At 43.8% G+C, this 19,624-nt stretch overlaps 1 protein-coding gene across 4 annotated transcripts in view; it reads right to left on the bottom strand.

Annotated features, from left to right (window-relative positions):
- SHISAL1 (shisa like 1) overlaps nt 1-19,624 on the bottom strand; it is a 210,695-nt gene that overhangs the window by 25,465 nt on the left and 165,606 nt on the right. For 3 of the 4 annotated variants that reach the window (XM_089680792.1, XM_089680790.1, XM_089680791.1), the window contains one exon: nt 9,011-9,296. In XM_089680792.1, coding sequence (XP_089536918.1) covers nt 9,011-9,296 — 286 coding nt within the window. Of the gene's footprint in view, nt 1-9,010; nt 9,297-19,624 lie in introns of those variants that run through there. The other variant, XM_089680793.1, reaches the window with a different exon arrangement.

Here is a 19,624-nt window from a genome sequence, read left to right as displayed (position 1 = left end):
ATATGGATCAAATTCCAAATCAGATGGTTACCGCTGGATGTGCAGTAATACGGTAGCTTCAGCTACATACAGCTGAGGTTGTGACATCATCAGCCCACCTCTCTGACTCAGCCAATCCGAGCAGGCTTCGTATTCATTAGTAGAATACATCACTCGCCGTGATTGGCCCAGTGTATACTGTATGTAGCCGCAGCTACCATACATACACGCATCCAGCGGGCTGATTACAGTAGGGACATACCGGTACGTTTTGAAACCGCTTGGCTCAGCGCAGTATACTGTATATACCGCACATCCAGCGGGCTGACAGATTAATCTGTCATAGGGACATTTGTTTTGAGCCAGCTTGGCTCAGCACAGTATACTGTCTGTACAGTATTACCACACAGCCAGCCAGCTTGACCCAAACAAACTCAAGGTTCACATTTTATATCCCATGTATAAGACGACCCCCAATTTTTGGGGTATATTTTTAAGTATAAAAAGTAGTCTTATACGTCAGAAAATACTGTAGTTCAGTTAGATCAGCGGTTCTCAACCTGTGGGTCGCGACCCCTTTGGGGGTCGAACGACCCTTTCACAGGGGTTGCCTAAGACCATCTGAAAACACATATTTCCGATGGTTTTAGGAACCGAGACACCGCTGTCAAGACACGTGTCAATCACACCTGGGCACGCCCCCCTCTCCGGGTAGGGGGATTTAACTCCCTCTGCCTTCGCTGATTGGTAGACCGGTCCGTCCCTGATTGGTCGGGTTTTGTGCCGGAACGCGCGCAGCTGTTTGACGCGGAGGATTTGTGCGGAGATCTCTCGCCGCTCTGATCATTTCAAAGTTTCCCACCCTGAATGACCCGACCAACCGTCCCCATGAACTGCTTGAACGTGGCCGATGTCATGCCCGGATCACCCAACAAGATCGGGGCAGATCCAGGTTAGTGCCTACCCCATCGTACAGTGGGAGGGGCTCTCATTGTACCCCGCCCCAGATAAATTATTATGGGGGGCAGATGTATAATTTATGGGGGTGATACATTATTATAGAGGGGGAGAAGGGCAGACAAACTATCATTTGGGGGGGACATTTTTATAGGGATGAGGGGCAGATTATTTGGGGGGTTATTATTGGGGGCAGATGTATTTTTATGGGGGTGATAGATCATTATAGAGGAGGGGGCTAATCATCATTATTGGGGACAGATGTATTTTTATGGGGGTGATAGGTCAATATAGAGGGGGGTGGGGTAATTATTAGGGGGCAGATGTATTTTGATGGGGGTGATAGGTCATTATAGAGGGGAGTGGGGTAATCATCATTATTGGAGGCAGATGTATTTTTAGGGGGGTGATAAAAATATTTCACAATATATAATTACATATTGTTTTTGTGATTAATCACTATGCTTTAATTATGTTCAATTTATAACAATGAAAATATATCCTGCATATCAGATATTTACATTACGATTCATAACAATAGCAAAATTACAGTTATGAAGTAGCAACGAAAATAATTTTATGGTTGGGGGTCACCACAACATGAGGAACTGTATTAAAGGGTTGTGGCATTAGGAAGGTTGAGAACCACTGAGTTAGATGTAAAAAAATAAAAAATGTTGACGGATAGGATTTTTATGGTAGAAAAGACCCTATGGGGTTTATTTACTAAAGCTGGAGAGTCCAAAATCAGACTCCCTTCTGCATAGAAGCCAATCAGCTTCTAACCTCAGCTTGTTCAATGAAGCTTTGGCAATGAAACCTGGAAGCTGATTGGTTTCTATGCAGAAGGGAGTCTGATTTTGGACTCTCCAGCTTTAGTAAATAAACCCCTATTGGTCTGTTTTATCAGACACCCTTTTCTCTATCTGTCAGCATTTGTGTGCACTGAGTCACACACCTCAGCATTTATTTGCATGCACATGCATGGGAGTAATGTCAGTTAAGGCTCAGCCATCCAAGCAGCCAAAAAACTGAAACCCTGAAGGAAGACCGGGAGAAGATGGCAGCACCCATGACCAATGGGAGCACTGACAATACAAGGCTGGAGGGAATCACTAGCCAGGTAAGTTTGCCATAATGTGCTAATATCCTCAGTATACTAGCACTTTATGGCTAAAAGCTCCTGGGGCCCACATTATTCTTTTTGCAGAGGTTTAATTCCACTATCATTTTTTTTCTGGGGATATACTGTATTAGGGTGGAGGGGCATGACATTAAAGTGAACTCTCCCATTCTTACTCAAAGGGCAGGTTTACTTTAACAGGAAACATTAGTCTTTTTTAGTTCATTTACATACCTGTGAACCTAATTAGCTTAATACTGAACCCCAGGCATATATAACACTGTTTAATCCGATTATGAGTGAACAAGAAATCACTACATGTATTTCAAATACAGTTAGCATTAGGACTTGAATTACTATTATTATTAATATCATTATACAGGATTCATGTAACGCCAACAGTTTGCGCAGCACATTACAACAATTTTAGTAGACCCCTGGACAGCAGGACCAAATTTAAAAAGGATGTAGCCAGTACTGTGGGTCAATCAAGCTTGGCTGCATTGCACAGTGCTGTCAGTCCAATACTGGAAACTATTTAGCAGGTGAGAGAGCAGAGTTATGGTGACCTCTTATGTGCGCTGATTCTGCAACACTTTCCAATCAGGAGGCTAGGATGTTTGGTGGCCCAGCTGTATTGCAGCCACCATATCTGGACTGACAAAACGCAATATATTACTTTTTTTTTTTTTTGGGGGGGGGGCTAAGATAAGCTTTGATAATAGGTTTTATTTGTTCTTGTCTATGTACAGAATGTATTTGTTGTATATTGCTGTCACTTCATGACATATATATTGCGTGCATGCTTTACTGGCGCTTAGCTTTATGGGTTATCATTTACTTTAGATATTTTGGTTCACATTAAATATTATGATTGCTCCTTGTACTGTCTTCCTGAATAAACTTTAGGGTACAGTCACACTAAATGTGACCCATTATTATCTGCTATATTTCACAAAGAAGGAAACTGCGTGCTCCATTTGTGTCCATGTGGTGGGGTTATACAAGAGCAATGTATGAGCCGCATCAGTATTATGGTTACCCTCAAAGGGCTGGTTGTATCTGTAGGACTAGATGTCCAGAGCACCCAACCCCCCTTACATTAGATGTCAAGAGCCCCTCATCCTCCCTTACATCACAGTGCACCCCCTGTGTGCTGGTGCCATGAAGAAGCTGGGGGTGGAGCTGGGAAGCAGAAAGTGCATAGGCTGGGGGTGGGCTGGAGTCAATTGCCAGAGTCTGCTGATTGCTGAGACCTGGGAGGTGGAGACGAGGGGGTGCTGCAAATGCACAGAGAGACGCAGGATCTGTAGGAGGCATTCTGTCCTCCTCTTTGCTGCTGACTGCTGAGATGGGGGGGCAGAGACAAGAGCTCTCTTTTGATTTTGCTGTCTCTGCTCTCTACTACTGTTAGCATCTTCCTTGCTATTACATGTGCATGCAGCACACCTGATTGGCTCTCACCATGGCCCCACCTTTCATAGTACTGCTGTATAGAGGCAGGGCCAGCCCTACCACTAGGTGAACAAGGCAGTTGCCTAGGGTGCACTGCCATCTAGGGCGCAGCGAGGGCCGGTGCTTCCATAAGGGGGGGCCGACGTTAAAATCCCCAGCTAGGCAGCTACTTGTACAGGCAGCGTGGAGGAGCTAGCTACCAGCGATGCCCCAATCACACAGTGAGTGCCTGGATTCAAAAGGGGGAACCACAGCCTCTACCCTCTCCATAGAGTACACATTGGGTCGTTTTGGAAGCACTGGCCCTGTTTGGATGGGTGACCCCTCCAGAATATCGCAGAGCACTGGACAGAAATGCAGGTGCAGGCAATGGGAGTGTGCAAGCTCTGCAGCGTGAGAGAATGGAGCCGGTACTGGTCACTCCAGGAGACCTGCTCCTGGCCTTCCCTCAGCCCCTGCCAGCCCGTAGGAGGATAACAAGCACATGGTGGAGAAGCAGCTGGCTGAAGTATATGATACCTTTGCTTTGAGAGCAGATGGCGGCCTTCCTGATTAACCTGCTCAGTGCTGGTAGCCAGGGCTGCTTGAACTCCTTCATCTATGGCATCCTGCCAGCCGCTCTCAGCTGGACATATGCTGGGCAAAGCTTCTCCAGTGCTGCCCCAAGGCAGTGGGTGCTGTGCAGTGCCATATACAAGAAAAGGACCGGGTAAGAGAGCTCATCTCCAGAATCCTGGGTTGAGGGGGGTGACACATCAATATTAAGTCCTTACTTTTATTTTCTTTTGTATCAACAGAAAGATATCTTTACCATACTCATGCTTTACTCCTTGAATTCTGCAGCACTGCCACTCTGCTTTATGGCCCATATGGCTGCCCCCCTCCTGTCACACCACCCCCTCCCCTGTCACACTGTCCCCTTCGTCATACTGCTCCCCACCTGTCACACTGCTCCCTTCCTGTCCCACTGCCCCCTCCTGCCTCACTGCCCCTCTTCTGTCTTACTGACCCCTTCCTGCCCTACTGCCCCCCACCCGTCACACTGCCCCCAGCTGTCCTACTGCCCCCCTCCTGTCCTACTGCCCACTCCTGTCACACTGCCCTCCACCTGTCACACTGCCCCCCTCCTGTCAAATTGCCCTCTCCTGTCTCACTGCCCCCTCCTGTTCTACTGCCACCCAGCTGTCACACTGCCCCCAGCTGTCACACTGCCCCCCTCCTGTCCTATTGCCCCCTCCTGTCACACTGCCCTCTCCTGTCACATTGCCCCCTTCTGTCATACTGCCCCCCTCCTGTCACACTGCCCCCACCTGTCCCGGGAAAGGAAAGTACAGAAATTGCACAGAAAATTGTATAATGTATGGCTAGCCTATGGGTCATTTCTGACAGTTTTTCCAGAAACCAGGAAATCCTTGAAGAAGGTCCACAGCAGGTGGTTGACAGCCTCAGATGTGCATGACTTCCAGTGAGATTTTGTAGAAGGGGAGTGTCTATTCCCTGCACTCAGGTCTCAGATTACATTCAGCTCGGTGCTGTGCAGTGTGTGTGCCTCAGATTCCCCTTCCCCATCTCCTGGAAGTTGAAAAATAACATTTAAACTTTTAAATATGTACTTCGGAAGGCTGCAGTCAAACATGTACAACTTATGTAGGAGGATTTAATTAAGCATGGTGTATCACATGAGGCTAGTCACTTCAGTAGGGTGATGTAAAGGTTTATTATCACTTTAATTTGTGTCTCTTATATCTGTCTACAATTCAGCTTTCATTTTTCTTTTATTAGCCAGTAACCAAAAATGCTGCCACTTTATTGTAACAGAGAATGAGACATGGAAACCTTGTTCATGCAAAGAATCTCATTTACTCAAGGTCAGGTTTTTACACCTCACATTACAGATGAGTAAACAAGAAGCTTGGGGAGTAACAATAGCTGCTGTCTTTCTCTATCTCTGTGCTGTAGTCTGAGTGCTGTTATCATCCTGCCAGCCACAAAATAGAAAGATAAAAGCTTGTTCATGTCCCTGAGGTCTATACACCAGTGCTCTGCATTCTGACTGTTCTTTTTTATTCGCTATGCGAACTTGACCCCTTCGAAATAACTTTTCCTATATTATATTTAATTGATTCAATATGCACGAAGATGAAAGCTTGGTCTGTCAACTAAACATGTTTCTACTGTAGCAATAAAGGAGAGCGTTTTAGACGTGGAATGCAGTCAAACAAGGACACAGTGACAATTATTATCACTGGTTATGGCTGATTCTCTTCACTGTGCTAAGGACCTAAAGCTCAGCACAGGTTACAATCCAATTAAAGTGATTCTAAAGGTAAATTTTTTTTTGGAAAATAACAAACATGTCTATATTTACCTACTATGTGCAGTGGTTTTGCACAGAGCAGGCTGGATCCTCCTCTTTTTGGGTCCCCCGCAGGCTCTCCAGGCCCCTCCCTCCTTTTGGGTGCCCCCACAGCAAGCAGCTTGCTGCCCTGTTTGTCCATTCACACATAGAGTGCTGGCTTGCCCCCCCCTCTCCTCATTGGCTGACTGACTGTGATTAACAGCAGCGGGACCCAACGGCTCCCACTTGCTGTCTCAGCCAATGAAGAGGGAACCGGGACAGCCGAGGCTGTTGTTCACATCGCTGGATTGCTATGAGGTTCAGGCAAGTATTGTTGGGGCACTACTGCACACAGTAGGTTTTTTTACCTTCATGCATAGAATGCATGAAGGTAAAAAACCTTCAGCCTTTACAACCACTTTAAATCTCCTTTGGATCTACCAACAACTTTGTAGGTCAAGGGCATTCTTGATTGGATACAAAATGATTGGTTAGATTATGTAGGCCCTTATATTACATCATTTTGGCAAATATACAGTTCACTGTACAAAGATTGTATAGTAAGATTGTAACATGTATAGTGACCCCAAGGCACTATGAATCCACTCCACCCCCCCCCCCCTTCCATTTAATGGTGATAAGCCTAGCACTAAGTCCCACTTGTATTTTGTTGGCTAAAACACATGGGGACATACAATATGTGGAATAGACTCCCTCAAGAGTTGGTTCTGGCCAGCTCAGTGGATTGCTTTAAAAAGGTCCAGATTCTTTCCTAGATACACAGAATATAACTGGATACTAACATTTATATGTAAAGTTGATCCAGGGAATATCCGATTGCCTCTCTGGGGTTCAGGAAGGAATTTTTTCCCTGCAGGAGCAAATTGGATCATGCTTTGCTGGGTTTTTTTTTTGCCTTCCTCTGGGTCAACTGTGGGTACAGGATTATAACTTTTTTTTTTTTAAATGGTTGAACTGGATGGACTTTTATCTTTTTTCAGTCAGACTAACTATGTAAAATTATGGACTAACTGTCCATAATTTTAAAAGGGCCCCCATTCTACAATATGAAAAACTATTCTAATAGTTTTATATAATGCAGCAACATCCACACATGTAGGACACCCAACGTCAAAGGTGATTTATTCTTCCAAAGCAAATACACCTTTGCACACTGGTACTGAGTAGTATTCCAGGGTTTATCTTCTCCCTCAGTTTTTCTCCATCACTGAGATAATGTGACCCTAGACTGCCAGAGAGGGGAAGGGGAGGGTCAAACTAGGATGCTGTGCAGGTAGCTGACATCCTCATATTATCAACTGATGTCATTGGTTGTCAGGACACCGGCAGCTAGAAGGTCATAGTGGTGCGCAATGAAAACCTGTGACTTTGTGTAACTAAAAGGCAGGCTCCTTCCACCTGCTGGTTTGTATACATGTTTTGGGAATTTTTTAGACATTTTTCCAAGGCACCCTTAACGAATCCTCAAGGTAACCCAGGGTGCCTAGGCACCCTGGTTGAGAAAGGCTGGTATAGAGTCACACATGTAGGCGTATATACAGTGGTAAATGACACTCTGCACCCTCCACCTCCTCCATGTCTTCCTTTTGGTAAACACTATGGGGACGAGATGTAGTATGCTGATTGATTACATTCACAGTAAATCAGTATTAAATATACTGTATAAAACGTAATTGCTAATACCTGTAAAGCAAAAAAGAGCCTTTGATACTGATGCTGTCGGAACAAAGTGACTGACACATATATATTTTACTCTGTACTTTACACCTACTGCTTCGACAGCTCTCAACTGTTGTAGTGGAGTGACTCTCCATGGCAGAAGACATTGCACATTGCATATACTGTAAGTGCCAAGCTACCAACACTTTTTGCTGTTAAACCAGCAACTGGACAAGACCAGGGGCGGACTGACCATTTAGCCACTCGGCCAGTGCCCGAGGACCCGGGGTCTGTAGGGGACCCCATGAGATGCCCCTGGTACCTTTCATAGGCTTTTTTAGGTGTAGTTTGAGTGTGGGTGAGGGCACAGGGGCCCCATGATTTCCTATTGCCCGGGGGCCCATGAGTTGTCAGTCCGCCCCTGGACAAGACCTTGTGCTTTTTTCAAAATTGTAATTTCAGGATTCCCTAACTTTCTTGCTTAGACCTTCTTTTCCAGTTAAAGGCCTCTTGTAAATGCTGAATAGTCTTTGTGTTTCGAACAAACACATTTCTAACAGAGTATGTAATTTTCATTTGCTAAAGTCAATGAATCCCAAATTCAAATAATAAAAGCAAATAAAATCTTTCAATCAACTTTTGAATGTTCTGAGAATTTTCATACAAATTTTTCTAAGACTTTTCCTAAGAGAATTTTGTTCGAAATTTCGAAATTCTATTTATGGCCAGCTTAAGAATTTAAAAACATTGTCAGGCTTTCAATGCTGTCTAAGTCGTGGTTAGGTAGATTTTACCTACATTCTGACTTGTTTGCACAATAGAAAGAGAGTCAAAATTTTCCCAAAGTGGACACAGAAAGCAAAAGAAAATCTGCTTCTGAAGCCTGCCTTGTACCAGGAACAATTCTACTTTGTACAACATATTCTAGCAATCCTTCTGAGTCCACCATTCCTCCCCATGCAACCATTGTCGCCTTGATGAAGGAATAACTTAGTCCTTGAGATGGGATGACTTAAACCTTGCATTTTTATGATGTCATAAATATTTTTGGACTCCAAAAGCATTCATATGCTGCCCCTGCTTCTCCTACACCCCCTGATCTCCTTCCATGGCCCACATTTGAAGCCCAGTAATGTTAGAATGTTAGCACTCCACATAACAAAATCCACTCACCCTGTGCATCTGAATTGAATTTTAATTAAGAATCTCTCTCTCCTACAAAGAACCCAGCAATATAATTCTTCACAGAGGTTATAACCCTTTCCCTTTCTATAAAAAAGAAGGAACACAGTTTGGCTGGGTTTGTAATTTACAGCAAAAAATCTGAATCAGAGGTAAGAGGTTAGAAGAAGTATAGGGTTCAACATTGGCAAATATTCTCCTCAATATAACAGCCTATGCACACGATATTCCTTTCGGGCAAGCACCAGAGTTGGCAAACTTCATGTCTGGTCCAGTCATTAAAGAAAACAGTTGTCTTACCAGGCTGTTGAAGTCTGAAAGGACATCATTGTTGGGCTAACAGTGTCTCCTTTTAATGTGTGTACAGCATGTGACATCTGAGTCTGTGCTTGGCAAGGCTCCTGTGTTGTCTTGTCCCACCGCCTCTGTCCTTGCCTCATCCATTTGGCTTGGATCCCCAACCTTGACAGGTATAGCTTGCAAAACTCATAGTTCATTGCAGAATAATACATCAGATCCAGGACCAGCAGGACCACCACGAAAAATCCATACACCCAGACGCCAACCAGGGCACTGTAGTTACTGTGGGAAAAAAGAGATGTTAATTAGGAGCAGTTTTCAAACAATTTCCACAAGAAAAAAGCTAAGTGGCCTTTTTCCTAAAGGGCACCTGGAAAATTTTGGATCTCCCATTACGTTCTCTATCAGGAACAAGGGTCACCAGCAGGCCCGGACTGTGACAAAAAATAGGCCCGGGCATTTTAGACTGAACAGCCAATTTCCATGGGACGCAGTTCAAGGGCATTCGCGGGGGCAGTTGGTGATGGAATATTCACGGAGTCGGTCCTCCACACTGTAATACAAAAGGGGACTGCACTGTATAGGGGCACTGTATTGATTATAGTGCCCCTTTACAGCGTAGTCCCCTTTATATCACAGTGCCCCTAGAAATCTAATCACAGTGCCCCCTATATATTCAAAGAGATGGCCCAATCCAGCAAATAGACATCCCCATAAAGCAAAGAGACATAAGAGACATCCCCATCCAGCAAAGAGACATCCCAAACAACAAAGACGGGATGTCTCTTTGCTGAATGGGGATATCCTTTATTGAACTGGGCTGTCTCTTTGCTGGATTGGGATGTCTCTTTACCCAACTGAGCAAAGAGACAGCCCAGTCCAGAAAAGAGACAACCCTGTCCAGCAAGGAGACAGCCCGTCCAGCAAGGAGACAGCCCAATCCACCACCGCTACAGATCTGTCACAGTGTGCCCACCAGTGAAGGAGAGAGGCCGACGTTGTCTCTTCAGTGCAGCAGCTGGCCGAGCAGGTACCTGTGTGTCCTTGGCGGCTGCTTCCTGCTCTTCATTGGAGCCGTCACTGCCGCTCCTCCTGTTGGCCCTGCTTTAGGCATAGCCACACAGTAGGAGGTGAGGTCTGTGTTAGCTCTGTCCAGGCCGCAGTCGCCGCTTCCATCCTGCTGTGCTGCTGGTCATCAGCAGGCTGCTCTTCTAAATCCCGGTGGCCCTGGCCCATCAGGCAAATGCCCAGTGTGCCCTATGGCCAGTCCAGGCCTGGTCACCAGGATAAATGGAGTGGGTGAATCTCGCCTGTGGGGACGAGTGAAATTGAATTTTAATTTCCTCTAAATTTTAACAAAAAGTGTAAGCTTTTGGAGATATTTTACCATTTTGGGGGATGCATTAGAGTCAATGGAAAAGGTGATTTTGGTTTGGTTTTTTAAAGGTGCAATGAACTTTAAATGCCTGCTGAGGGTTATGAAAGCTCCTTTCAACAAACAGCCCCTGATTAGCCCTTTTGCCTTTGTTTTTTTTTTTTGTAACAAAAGATAATACTAGACAGCAAAATAGAAAAATAAAACAAATGTAAAGCAAAAGCCTCCAAAAGTGATTAGATGTGTGAAAAAGTAAAAAAAAAAAAACACCCACACAAAGAACACTAAATGAAGTAAATCAAAATACCCTTAAAAAGAGTTTTAAAAAAGCCCAAATTAATAGATTTTTTTCAACAAGCAACACGGTGAGCAAAATTAGGAGTTTTTTCTTCGACAGTTTTTGCTTTAAAATTTTTCTGGTGGCATATTCAGTAATTTCAAACACAAATTTAATTTTGCTAAACCACTTGGCTTATCCTTTTTAGCCTGCAGAGACAGACAGCAATACATTCCAACCATAACTAAAGCAAAATGTTATAGCTAGGGATGCACTCTAATTCTTGTTTTATATAAAGGTTTTCTGCAAATTGCAATGTACAATTAACATTTATTTGCTGAGATTAACATTGAGGGCCCCCTGATGTGTCCTGATAAAACCAGGACTGTTAATAGATCTTTCACATGGGGTAAATTTTTTGTTTTAGTGACACTGACCCTTTAAATATGTGGTTCCCAGATGTGCAACAGAGTCATAAAACATATTAACGTGACAAGGAAGAAATGCTCACTCATAACTATTCCCACTAGCAGCAGAATTTGCAGAAGGCCCATTACATATTATCATAGCTCAGAAAATGAAGGTTTTATGGAAAGGGAGAGGTATTTAGAAGACTCTAGAGAAAAAAAACTTTACTATAATATATGTTGTTGTTGAATTATTTGACCACGAGGAATGCTTCTCTATGCTGTATAGATTGTGAATATTATGCATAATGTTTCTGGGGTTGAGACATACTGCTGCGAAGATTTCTGGAACATTAGGAAAATGAAGATCTTTTAAAGTAAAACTCTACTCTAGTTGAAAGAAATGAAAAAAAACTAAATATCCGCCAAATTAACAGTACACTTTTCTGCAATTTTATAGTCGAACTAAACTTTCTCAATCCACATCAACGATTTGTATGCTGCTAGCATTAGTAAATAGATAGGAAGGTATATTATATTTTCTTGTTTTAAACCTTTTTTACATTTCTTCAGTTGCTTCCTGGTTTCGGGCCTAGGCCAAAATGATGCTGTGCATCCCAGGGGTCTTCAGGAGGAGAGGACGGCTTTCTCAGCTAAGCACACCCTCCTGCCTGCATGACTGAGCACGGGCGTCCCTAGGGTTGGTGTCACCCGGTGTGATAACACTTGGTGACACCCCCTCCGATGATCCCCGCAGAATGGATCGGATCTGCGGATTGTTGAGCATAATGGATCAGACTCCGATCCATTATGCTCAATCCGCAGATCCAATCCATCCTGCAGGGATCGTCGGCTTGCTTTACAACTTACCTTTTCGTGGAGCGAGTCCGATGTCACCCCGTGTGGTAGGTGTCACCCAGTGCAGCGCGCACCCCCCACACCTGCCTAGGGAGGCCCCTGTGACTGAGCTAAGGGCAGATAGATTCAAAGAAGTTAATATTATATGAATCATCTGCCCTTACTCAAGATGGCCACATCTAGATACTGGGGGGGGGGGGGGGGTTAAAGTGATTTCTCAACAAAATAAAGCATGGAGACAGGGATGGATGGGTAAGTTTGCTTTGGTTGTTAAAAATTAAATAGCGTTTTCGGTTTGTGATGCTCAGATACAGTTTAGTTCCACTTTAAAATTTGTAAAGCCTCCCAATTAACTTGTTTTGTTTGCATCCATGTGGTCTGCTGAAAGCATTTTGCTGTATCTTTTTGATTTTTTGATAAGTGCAAAAAATATCTGTTGAATCTGCCAAAAATTCAGTGAGGCTCTTACCACACAGCCACAAAAAGGCACCTCTGTAGAGTGTGGCCCCTAACTCTAAACTATCTGAGTCCCCAATTATGGGACATACTGTATATAGCAATGCACAAACTAAAAACAGGCTGGTCAAAAGGAAAACCTCTCTCCTTAAAGGTATAGCAACACTCAAAGTAGTTTAAAACCAGCAAAAAATAGAAAAGTGCACATGGACAGGGCAAAATACAAAGAGCTCAGCACAGCTAATACTTGTATTTTATATACTTTATTGGATGCGTTTTCAATAATGCGTTTGATAAGGTGGATTAAAAACAGATACTACTACAAGTGCATAGATATGAATGAACCCATGCATGGATATTAAAGACCAAATAGAGCTACTTAAAACCACACGACCGCCCCAAACACACAGATGACATTACAAAGCAATTTAAATCTGGCTTTATGTTTTACAAGTTTGTTTTAACACAACATGTCACAATAAACGCCATAGTCAGTTCTGTTCATAATTGCTTTAATATAACAGTTTTTACATCTACAGTGGCAAAGTTGGTACAGTAATTTGTTTTGTCGGTCATGGTCACAGTCAATGCGAAAACCGCCAATTAAACGCAAAGCTAAAACAAACAGCCATTCTCAGTGAATACAATCTACAAGAATGTATTCATCTCCCAGCCTGTGGCTTCTCCATCTGCTCCTTGTAAATAGCATCTGTCTTTCATACGAGACGCTTTTCACAGCTGATAGGCCAGAGCCAAGCTTCCATCGCTAAAATATGTGCGCTGACATGTCTTAGTTACACTTATCGGCAGGACGATTTTTACCAATAGAGGCCTGTACCGAGCAACTGTGGGAGAGCCTCTCTAGGATCCCAACTGCTTTAAATCTGTCTTTTATATACAATCAGTTATGTGGGTTTGTGCGTGTGAGAAGGAACATACTCCCAGGTCACGTTATAGACCTGGCTCTATTGAAGTGCATTGTATTAGTCTCTTTTCTCCTGTTTGTCTGAGGATCGCAGTCATCTACTGGCCCAGTTTCACACTTTCTTGATGACTTCTCGGCATGGCTACCATACTTTCTCTCCTCTGAGGTGCCTGCCATCATCCTCAGTGACTTTAACATCCCAGTCATTGTTAACACCTCAGCCACTTCTCAACTGCTCAACCTTACTTCCTTTTTTAACCTAACACAATGGACACAATCCACCACCCACTCTAACGGCAGCACCCTCAACCTTGCATTCTCCCACCTATACACTCCCTGTAACCTCTCTAACACCCCTTTTCCTCTCTCTGATCACAACTTTATCAGCTTCACACTCTCCCTGTCTCCTACCTCCCATGCCTCCAACCAGCAAACTGTTACCTGTAGAAACCTCAACCACCTCAGCCCTGACCTTCTTCACTCTGCTACTGAGTGCCTCTATGATAAAATTGCGCCCCTGTCCTGTTCAGACCTGGCCTCATCTGTCTACAATAACCATCTATCATCCTCCCTGGATGCACTTGCTCCTCTCTCCACACGCAGAACCAGGCCTCGCCTGTCCCAACCCTGGCAAACAGATGACACCAGAAGTCTCAAGAGACGCAGCTGTGCTCTTGAGCGAGCATGGCGTAAAACCAAATCCCTGAAAAGACTTTACCCTCTACATATCCGCCCTTCTCAAATAGAACTCTGGTCTCCATTCTGCTAAACAAACCTACTACAGCACTCTCATCAAAATCCTCTCATCCAATCCTCATCAACTCTTCTCTACCTTTAATTCCTTACTCCACCCCCCCCCCCCACTGCCTCCACCCACCAACTTACTGCACAGGGGATTGCCAGTCATTTCAAGAACAAGATCGATACAATTTGCAATGAGATCTCGAGTAACAAGCTTCCTCCTCCAACCAACATGCCAGGCCCAACACCACGCTCACTCTCCTCCTTCGACCCTGTTACCATCAAGGAAGTTACTGAACTCCTTTCCAAGGCTCACTTCACCACCTGTCCCCTCACGATTATTGCAGCTTCCTTCCTGCTCTATCCTAAACTCTCTAACCCACATTTTCAACCTCTCACTCTCCATGGGCACCTTTTCCTCCCCGCTCAAACATGCCCTGGTTACCCCATACTTAAAAAACCCTTGCTGGACCCCACCTATTTGAATAACTTAAGACCCATCTCCCTGCTCCCATTTGCCTCCAAACTTTTCGAGTGCCTTGTTCACAACCGTATGAACTGCTACCTCACTGACAACAACCTTTTTGATCCCCTACAGTCTGGCTTCTGTCCACAACATTCCACTGAAACTGCCTTACTAAAACTCACCAACGACCTACTAATTGCTAAAACCAATGGCCATTACTCCACACTCATACTCCAAGACCTTTCTGCTGCCTTTGACACAGTTGTCCACCCCTCCTCAATAAACTCCACTCCATTGGCCTCCATGACTCTGCTCTCTCCTGGTTCTCCTCTTACCTTTCTCAGTGCACTTTCAGAGCCACATACAACTCCTCTCCCTCTGCTCCTCTCCCTTTTTTCGTTGGGGTACCCCAAGGCTCTGTCCTTGGGCCCTTCCGTTTCTCTCTCTACACCTCCTTCCTGGGCCAATTGATAACCTCCCATGGCTACCTCTATGCTGATGACACCCAGATCTATCTCTCCACTCCCCAGCTCACCCCCTAAATCTCCTCAGGTATCACAAATCTACTAAGCGATATATCAGTATGGATGTCACACCACTACCTTAAACTCAATCTTTCCAAAACCGAGCTTGTAATATTTCCTCCTCCCCGATCCCCCACTCATGACTTTACCATTAGGATCAACAGCACAACCATTGGTCCTTCCCCTCATGCCAGAGTCCTAGACTCTGACCTCTTCTTTGGGCCCCACATCCAATCACTGGCTAAATCCTGCTGCCTCAACCTCCGGAACATTTCCAAAATCCGCCCCTTTCTGACTAATAACACCACAAAACAACTTGGTTATATCCCGCCTTGATTACTGCATCTCCCTACTCACTGGTCTACCATTACACAGGTTATCCCCCTTCAGTCTATTATGAATGCTGCTGCTAGACTCATACACCTTACCAGCCAATCAGTGACTGCTGCACCTTTCTGCCAATCCCTTAATTGGCCTACACTAACCCAACGTATAAAATTCAAAATACTAACCACAGCATACAAAGCCATCCACAACACTGCCCCTAGCTACATCACCAACCTCATCCGCAGATATCGTCCAAATCACCAGCTCCGCTCCTCCCAAGACATCTTGCTCTTAAGCTCCCTGGTCACCTCCTCCAACGCTCGCCTCCAGGACTTCTCCAGAGCCTCTCCCATCCTCTGGAACTCCCTACCGCAGTACGTCCGGTCAGCCCCCACCCTATCGGCCTTAAGGTGATCTTTGAAAATTCACTTATTCAGGGGAGCCTACCCCACCTCCACCCAAGAACTGTATATCAGCTACCTCCATCAGAACATTGCCTACAGCTATCACCTTTTGCACCACATCCCCCTTCCTTTAGATTGTAAGCTCCATGAGCAGGGCCCTCCTATTCCTTCTGTACTTAAATGTATTGTAATTGTACTGTCTCCCTTATATTGTAAAGCGCTGCGCAAACTGTTGCCACTATAATAAATCCTGTATAATAATAATAATAATAGATAGCAGTATTTAGTTACATTCATCTGAACTTGTTCTGTAATAATGAAAGCATTTCATAGCTTCTTCAGTTCCAATGAGTGGCAGGAAGACACTCAAGCATTTATATCCATAATGATAGCACAGATACCTTAACTCAATCACCATGGAATGTGTCAAGGCAGATGTTGATTGTCCAAGAACAGGATAGGACACGTGAAAGCCCCTGTTCTGGTTTCAAAAAACCATCCCAATATGAACCAAGCAAAGAAATAGAACACAGTGTGGCTGATTAACTAAAGGTTTTTCACTTTGGTAGGGAATTTTCCTTCAGTTTAGTGAATGTTGGTAAAATTCACTTTGCAAAGAATATCCAATCACTTGCAGGGGAAAAAAACTTTTTTCGCTTGCACAGGATTGGATGATTGGAAGTAAGCAGAGCAAAATAAATGAAAATTTCCTTGGAAATTAACAACCTATTTGCCTTAAATTGTTACAAAAGTCAAAAAATTATTTTTAATTAAAATAACAAAATGTTATACACACCTGCTCTGTGCAGTGGTATTGCACAGAGTGGCTCCAAACCTCCTCTTCTCTGGTTCCCCACCGGTGATCTTGATCCCTCCTCTTCTTTGTGTGACCCCGTAGCAAGCCGTTTGCTATGGAGGCACAGAGTGTGTCTATAAAGCCACGCTCCATAGACTTACACAGCGGGACTTCATGCCCCCTCAATTCCTCCTCACTGTATTTGATTGACAGCAGCGGGAGCCAATGGCTGTGTGAAGAGGATGGGAGGGGAGAGGAGATATAGCTTGTACAGAGCTGGATCTATTCTCCCCTCTCTTCTTCACATAGGGAAGGGGGAGGACAGAGGGATAGAAAATGTTTTTTCTTTTACCTTAATGCAAGGAATGCATTAAGGTTAAAAAATGTTTTTAGCTTTAGTATCACTTTAAGTAAATATATCCCATGGAATAATGGAGCCATCCGGTATGTAGCTAGAATGTAGGAAAAACTTAAAAGGGTCGTTACCAAACATCAAATCCTTGTGTTTTGAAGCCTAGCAATACACTGAGACAGTGAAGTAACTTGGTATATGCATTGCAGTATAGCGAAGAATGCAAAGATCTGTCCTGTGGGAAGACAAAACTTTTGAACAAACAAATGACCCAACATAGAATGATAAATTCTACAGGTCAGGACTCAGAAGTTTCCCAGTTTTCCTACATGTTAAGGAAAATGGACATTCTTTTAAAAACAGCGAGGTGCACATTTTGGACAGAGAAGTCAACTCCTTTGCGAGAGGCCATATATGTCAAACTAAAATAACCATCCCTGAACATGGGTGAAGGCATTCAAAACCATCTGTCTTCCACATACAGTATAATACTTTTTTAACTTTTACCATTTCTACCCTGATGATATGACAACAATTCACACCTTCAGCCATGTAAATTGAAGGATTAACACCCTGCAGACTGACACCAAGGATGGGATTATGTAGCTAGAGCCTGCTTATTCCACAACTGTCCTCCCATCCTGTTCTTGGACTATGAACCTTGACACATCCCATGGTGAATAGATTAAGGTGTCTATACTACCATGTGGATAGAAATGCTGAGTCATCTTAACGAAAACTCAATAAAACTGAAGGGGCTTAGAGAAGCTACAAAATGTCTTCAACATCACAGAACAAGTCCAGTCGAATGTGACTCACTACCATTTGCATATTGAAATAGTTTCAATTTATAATCTCTAATTAAGTACAAAGCAGCAGTCTTGTTTTGCTCATTATTTATACACTTCTTTGTTCAATGTAGTGATTTACCCCTCTGAGCTTGAAATGCAGAATGAATGAGAACCTTTATATTGACTTTGACCTATTGTTTGTTTATATAACTCGTGTTCCCAAATACCCAAATACATAAAGTGGAATTATAGGTATTAATACTCACTTTTCCATCAGTTCCTCACCGGTGCCGGCATCTTCTTCTGTGTGTTGCCTGTCGGCCATCTTCATTGGCTGGTGTGGGATGGCATCACTCCTGCTCATGAGCAGGAGCTAGCCATTCTGGCACACAGGGATTGGGCCAGCCGGTGTAAGCTGAGCTGCACATTTGCAGCCAAGTTTACATTGCGGAGATCGCTGTGAGAGGGCAGGGTACGTGTATTTTATTAGAAAACAAGAAAAAAAAAAAGGGGTAAACATACGGTACTAGGTGAGTTCCAAACACAGGAAGACACTCAAAAATTGCTAACTCATTTCGAGAGGTACTCCCCTCTTCCTTTTTGGCTCTGCGGATTCTCAGAATCTTGGTGTTTGTGTGTATACATCTGTTTTACTTTACTAATAACAGGCTATGGCTGAGGTAATGCGCAAGGCTTGTGCGCCCCTTTTGTTTTGTTTTCTAGTGTCTTTTCTGGGCTTCCCCAGCCCTAAGGGGGCTGCATAGTTTTGCCTGATTGGAATTAATGGAAATGTTGAAGAACCTTGGCCCACCTATGCCTGAACTGGTCTCTTGAGCGCAGGGGTTTTTTCTTCTTCTCTAAGTGTATTTTATGCAGAAGAGACATTGAATATTTAGTTTTGCTTTAATATGTATGCAAACCCTAACAATGACCTTCTCTTATATGACCCCTTTTAGTCTTTATAATATACTATTAAAAGCATTTGTTATATCTGTTTGCAAAAAAAACCCTGTCAATCTTTCTAGAAATCTTGTCAACTGAAAACACATTGCTTTCAGTTCTCTCTGTGGACTACAGAACATTTATGGAGTAGAGGTGAAGGGGAGGTGCTCTGTTGTCATACCCTAGAGAGTGACTAAGCTGCTTCTTCAATGATACAGTACATTAAGTAAGAGCACTCACCCTAGAACATGAACGTGTGTTACTGGCAGGATCACTAGGTGAAAAAAGAAAAAGAGGACAGTGTGACGGTCGCGGCGTCAGATCCCAGCCCTTCTCACCAAACTCGTGACCAAAGCACTAGCTAATCTAAAACCGCACTGTCACGTGCGTAACATGTCACGCCCAGCTGCACCCTGTACAAACTCGGCAATATCAGCAATAACACTATGATGTTTGAATAATCGTTTGCATACACAATGTCACCGCAGACAGATGTATGCAGATGTTTAAAACACACAGTAGCACGCTTCAGAGACAGGGGTTCTTAGTTTGCATTAAAGAGCTTTAGAAACAGTTCAACAGTTTCAGAAAGTAAGATTTATTACTAAAAGGTCAAAAGGGTGCAATAAAAATATTTACAGAAAAAGATGTAGCCAATATATATTGTGGGGTTAGCTCAGGTGGGGGATCTCCTTCCCTGGGACAAAGGTAGACCGCACAGCAGGCTTTCGTCAAAATCTGACTGGTTGTCAGTTTAATTAAAAAGGTTTGCAAGAAATATCAAAATAAACAAAACATCAAAATAAACCCTTGCCATCCAGGCACTAACTAAACAGAAGATGATTCCTCTCTCAGAGGTGAAGGGCTTCTCCCTGTCACCAAAACAAAATAACAGCAAACCTTTTCTTGTAGGTATAGTCCATACACACAGCTCTCTCAGAATACCTCTCTGAGTCCCAGGCCATGAGC

The sequence above is a fragment of the Staurois parvus genome, unplaced genomic scaffold, assembly GCF_062004578.1.
Source record: "Staurois parvus isolate SC_StPar_1 unplaced genomic scaffold, SC_StPar_1.0 ptg000249l, whole genome shotgun sequence".
Classification (NCBI taxonomy): Eukaryota; Metazoa; Chordata; class Amphibia; order Anura; family Ranidae; genus Staurois; species Staurois parvus.
Note: the sequence above shows the minus strand (reverse complement) of the source record. Positions and strands in the feature narration are given on the sequence as shown.